Source organism: Salvelinus sp. IW2-2015, linkage group LG22, assembly GCF_002910315.2.
Source record: "Salvelinus sp. IW2-2015 linkage group LG22, ASM291031v2, whole genome shotgun sequence".
Taxonomy (NCBI): domain Eukaryota; kingdom Metazoa; phylum Chordata; class Actinopteri; order Salmoniformes; family Salmonidae; genus Salvelinus; species Salvelinus sp. IW2-2015.
Window position 1 is genome coordinate 18,045,658 of NC_036862.1, and position 6,147 is coordinate 18,051,804.

General features: G+C 42.7%; 1 protein-coding gene across 1 annotated transcript in view; it reads right to left on the reverse strand.

Moving 5' to 3' along the window:
* The window catches only part of LOC111949779 (pleckstrin homology-like domain family B member 1), an 85,137-nt gene extending 82,286 nt beyond the window's left edge, over positions 1-2,851 (reverse strand). The window contains 2 exon segments of the mRNA XM_070434098.1: positions 37-138; positions 2,681-2,851. Of these exon segments, the coding sequence (XP_070290199.1) occupies positions 37-138; positions 2,681-2,716 (138 nt within the window). The 5' untranslated portion in view covers positions 2,717-2,851.
* Between the last annotated feature and the right edge of the window lie 3,296 nt (positions 2,852-6,147).

Below are 6,147 nucleotides of genomic sequence, written 5' to 3' on the forward strand. Positions count from 1 at the left end.
TACACACACACACACACTAGCACACACACACCTCACCTGTAACACCTTATGGGTCTGCCATCCGCATTCAGGCAAGTTCCTGTTCAGACTGTCCATATCCACTGCGTTGTCGATCATGYCCTCTGACACATGAAGATCCTATGGAACAAAACATGACACACCTGTGTGAGGATCATCTAACAAAGGAGACTAACAGAGATGAAAGGATTCTGAAGGATTCAAATGGCTTCTGCCATTACTGACTCCTGCTGTTTACAAAAGGCAACATGAACACTTAATCTACTCTTTGTGTCTCTGTCTTTAGTCAAGTCTCATGTGGCGTTTATACTGTACATGCACGGTCATTCACAAGGTTCTATACATTGCAAGTGAAAGACAATGGTCCAGAGTGTTTAACTAGGCATGACCAATGGGACTGTGAAAAGTCAGACCTTACAAGTGATCAATGAGTACTCTTAGAGAAAGACAGACACAGCTGATTTGGGTTTCCCCCTTCAGCCCCTCTCAGCCAGGATGAGTCAGTAATGTGATTCATTAGATGAGAACACACACCACACAGGGAGACAGACAACGTTTACGTACAAATAATGCTGATGTCCCCTGTTACAGAACTCAGCCAACACACACATACAGTACCAGTCAAAAGTTTGGACACACCTACTCATTCCAGGGTGTTTCTTTATTGTTACTATTTTCTACATTGTATAATAGTAGTGAAGACATCAAAACTATGAAATAACACATATGGAATCACGAAGTAACCCAAAAAGTTCTAAACAAATTATGCTTGAGATTCTTCAAAGTAGCCACCCTTTGCTTTGATGACAGCTTTGCACGCTCTTGGCATTATCTCAACCAGCTTCATGAGGTAGTCACCTGGAGTGCATTTCAATTAACAGGTGTGCTTTTGTGGAATTTCTTACTGAGTTTGAGCCAATCATTTGTCCTGTGACAAGGGTAGGGGTAGCACACAGAAGATAGCCATATTTGGTAAAATACCAAGTCCATATTATGGCAAGAACAGCTGAAATAAGCAAAGAGAAMCGACAGTCCATCATTGCTATAAGACATGAAGGTCAGTCAATCCGGAAAATTTCGGTGTGATGGTTTGGGGGTGCTTTGCTGGTGACACTATCTGTGATTTATTTAGAATTCAAGGCACATTTAACCAGCATGGCTACCACAGCATTCTGCAGCGATACGCCATCCCATCTGGTTTGCACTTAGTGGGACTATTATTTGCTTTTCAACAGGACAATGACCCAACACACCTCCTGGCTGTGTAAGGGCTATTTGACCAAGCAGGAGAGTGATGGAGCGCTGCATCAGATGACCTGGTCTCCACAATCACCCAACCTCAACCCAATTGAGATGGTTTGGGATGAGTTGGAACACAGTATGAAGGAAAGTWRGCCAACTAGTGCTCAGCATATGTGGGAACTCCATCAAGACAGTTGGAAAAGCATTCCAGGTGAAGCTGGTTGAGAGAATGTCAAGAGTGTGCAAAGGGTGGCTACTTTGAAGAATCAAAAATATACTTTGATATTTTTTAAACACTTTTTTGGTTACTACATGATTCCATATGTGTTATTTCATAGTTTTGATCTAATCACTATTATTGTACAATGTAGAAAATAGTCAAAATAAAGAAAAACCCTTGAATGACTGGTACTGTACATAAGACTGGGTAACTAGTACATGATGACACACAACAACCCACACAACCAACACCACCACACACACACACACACACACACACCACACACACACCATACCACACACACACAGGGTGATCTCCCCTGAGACCTGACACATCCAGAGGAATGCATAGCAGCCGCCTTGCGTCTGTCTGTCTGCCTTCCCATCAGTCTCTACTACATCCACCCCTCTCCTCCACTCCCCTTATCCCACAAATTCTTTCTCTCTTATTCAATGGTTTTTGGCTTTTCCACAGAGTCGTCCCACAACAGATTGCTATACATACTTTTTCATGCCTATATTTGTACACGTGTTATAATTGACAAGATTTGAGAGTGAGTGTATGTGAGACTAAGAAAACACGTATGCATCCATTATCTATTAAATTAGAGGCTTGTGGGCAAATTTAGTCGAGAAAACCACAAGCAATGTTACCCAACCCATATTTATAGTCATCTTTGTACATTTAAGTGTCTTGGATGGAAGTCTTCTCAGAGTAATTAGCATCCCTAAAATGTTGTGCAGGGTTGGAAAATGTGTTTCTGATGCATCCCGATTTACAACATAGATTACAATGTTCTTTATCATTAAGTTTATCCTGTTGTCATGATAGAWCTCAGCCAAGAAATTAGCTAAAATATCTGATATTACCTATAGAAATGACAACAGGGAAAGGGGGATACCTAGTCAGTTATCCAGCTGAATGTATTCAACTGAAATGTGTCTTCCGCATTTAACCCAACCCMTCTGAATCAGAGAGGTGYGGGGRGCTGCCTTAATCGACATCCATGCCTTCGACGCCCAGGGTCAAACATAAAAAAAACACTATGATCAGAACAAAACACTTCAATCAAAGTTATATTTCACATGACTCTATATACTAAGAAACTACTATATGTGAGAGACCCAGTAACCTTATGATATAGCCATCACGTCCCTTGTCATATCTCACAGTGTAGTTGTAGGGCGATCCAATAATTACCTTTCGCCAGTTGTCCAGCAAATATACGTCCTCCATTGCGAAATGATTCTAGCTCTCAACTACCGAGTGAGCGAATTAGAGCTTCCTTCAAAGCTGCTACAGTATCTGCTACCTGCCAGCAGCTCTACCTACTGGTGTATCGTCTACCTCAACAATCACCCCTGACTCGCTACCTGCTCCCATTTACAACACGAACCTGTCTGTGCTTGCTACACTGAACTGAGCCCACATTCCTGCCTGGCAGCCACAAGCCCTGATAACAGATGGAGATAGGAATGTATAAAGGACAGAGAGAAATAGGGAAGGGAAAAGTGAGAGAGGAAGAGAGGTGAGGGGTAGAAGTAGCCTTTAGAGTGAGTTGACCAAGAAGCAGAAACAGTGTATATTAACACTATTAGAGAAATACAAACATGCAACCACTCAGAGAGAATAACTCCATGTAGGCAATGTAGGTCAACTGGAGAGCTGGATAGAACATACAATAGGCCGCCATCGAACGCTGTCTAATCCAATATATCTCTGTGATCTAGTCTGGTTTGATCTGATTCCAGCCCCTATTCTCAGCCAGTTMCCACCACATGCCATCACATTCATCAAAGCCTCATCTCTCTCTCGCTCTCTGTCCAAATACTGTTGACAGCCTTTTCTCTCTTGATGCGCTCTAAAGAACCAGCCCACTGCTAACTACACGCACACAGATTAAAGGAGCAACAACGCAAAGAATGGCAGCCTGGAGTCACTGCTATAAAGGCAGGCGTTGTTTTCAAATGAGCATGCATGGATCTTTCCCTCACACATGAAGGAATATTTCTTGATGGGGATATGAGTTGGAGAGCAGAAATGTTGGAGGGAAGGAGGGAGCTTGTGGCTTGCTGAAGGCATGCGAGTACGGGCAATAGCGGGGCATACGACTGGTGAATTTGGGAATTTCTTCCCTATTTTTGTCCCCTAGTCAAGACAGGGAAACTCCTAAACAGCAGTGGTAGTGTAGAACTGATCGTCCTCAACTTAACAACAAGATATGACCTCCCTAGACATTCTACGGTAGCTCATGTCAAAAATCTATTTTAGGCCTTTATACTGCATGGAAGAGGAGATTCCTGTGTCAGGGGTGGGTGTCAGAAAGAGCTAAATGAAATGATTCCTTCATTTAACCACAGAGTTAACAGTTGGATATCTAGTAACGCGTCCACTCAAGCTACGCTCTGGAATATCCTCTCCCTACTATCCAAACACAGCATTTGCAGGTTTTATCATGCATATGAATGCACGTGGGACAACATTCTCCACAGATTCTCTACCCATGCGCATGAATTTCAAATGAAGAGATTCTTTGTGCGCTTCCAAAATGCTGATGCATCTGAAATAAATAGCTATTAGAATAGAAATGAATAGTCTCGTATGGAGTCCTGTAGTTCCAGGGTAATGATTGGCTTCCTGTTCCTTCCTACCCAGAGGATTACTCAACACTAGCATTAGAACTGAGGTGGGAGAGAGAGAGAGGGAGAGGGAGAGGATGGTATTTTCATTGGCTGGTTTATCTTCCTCTGCCAGCTCTGAGCCCTGCCTCCTCCATCTGGTGATGAACCACCTTGTTCTAATCGTCTCTCTGGTGACACCAAATAAACTCCCTCACTCCTTTTCTTTCCCCACCCCACGTACGCACACACGCACAAACACACACACGCGCGCAAACAACACACAACACACACAACACACACACACACACACACACACACACACACACACACACACACACACACACACACACACACACACACACACACACAACACACACACAACACACACACACACACACACACACACACACACACACACACACAACGGTAGATACACACAACACCATTCACACACACACACACACACACACACACACACAGGTGTTACTCTAACTGTAAGAGAGACATGAGAAGAGCCTGATAGCAGAGGGGAGGAAATTAAATAAGCCAATGAGGTCATTTGACTGTTACTCATGAGGTAATGTTACATTTACTGGTGAATAAACATAAAGCTGAACAATCCATCATTTCAGTTTCAAATGCCATATCTGCTCACATGACTGTTTTATCCTCAGAGATAAAATATTCACTGTCTCTATAAAATGTAAGCAATCTCTCCCTGAGGCTTGATGTGTTTCTCACCTGGAGATGTTTCGCTCTGAGAAAACATCTCGGAAATCATCTGTTCTAATATTCACACTAGCATACTACCTAGAACGAAGCARTCAATTATTGGGCTTGCTGGCATGGACATTGACACTAAATGGCTCTGTTACAATATCAAAACTAGCTTACCTTCTAGAATGAAGCAATGTATTGGGCACATATTCTAGCTAAGTGGTATGTTAGTATGGACACTGGAACGCCAACATGTCAGGGAACAGGTTAGAGAGGGGAGGACAGCAGTTCTAGTAGTAGGCACCATGTACAGCCTACTATAGGAAACCAAGTGGCTGCACATAAATACTTGGCATTTCAAAGAACATATGATTATGGCAACAATTTTACTCTGCAATGTTCCTTGGCTATTCACAACTGGATGTGGATGGAGCCAAATAGCACCTTCTGTTTTTAGAGCAAGGCCACAGAAATATAGCAAACAACTGTGGGAAGAGGTCCAGCATGCATCTTTTAGGCAGTCTTTACCAGATACCGTAAATCAGATGATATAAAGACTCATGCAATATGCACAATACGGGGATATTCCTATAAGAATACAAATCAACAAATCAACAAAGCAACAGTAAACATGTCACCCCCCACACATGATGTTGCACCCCCCTTGGGCCGATCAGTGTAGTTTTGTAAATGACGGATCTCTATGGCAACGAATATCCTTGACAGATTTATATGCATTTATGTACCAGACCACGCACATGTGAATTTATATTGGTCAGTAACAGCCATTTTGTTTTAGGTACTCGTCTGGAAAGTATTGCGTTGAGAGACCTTTGTCCATAGATGCCACATATCAAGTTTTGTGCAGATTGGTCATTCGGTGCCAATCTGGTGTTTTTCACAAAATCAAAATGGCGGAAAATCCATCATGGCGGACCTTATGGGTCCCTGAATCAAATTATTTCCTTGTGAGGAGAGAAATCTATGTGCTGAATTTCATGACTTTAGGTCAAATGGAGGGAGGGGCATGACCTTTCGCATTTTCTATCACGTGTTATAGCGCCACCATCTGGCCAATCAGTACAATTTTGTAAACGCCAGCTCTCTATGGCAAGACACATCATTCACCCAAGTTTAGTCCAAATCAGGCCAGTGCTGTCTGAGATATCGTGTGTGACAAACAATGTACGTACTAACGGACGGAGACAGAGCCACAGGCCCCTCCCCGAATTCATTGTGGGGGACAATCAAGAAGTTACATAGTTCTTTATGTGATTGAACCAAGTGATATATTGAGGGTTACTACAGCCATTGCATCACAAGAGAGCA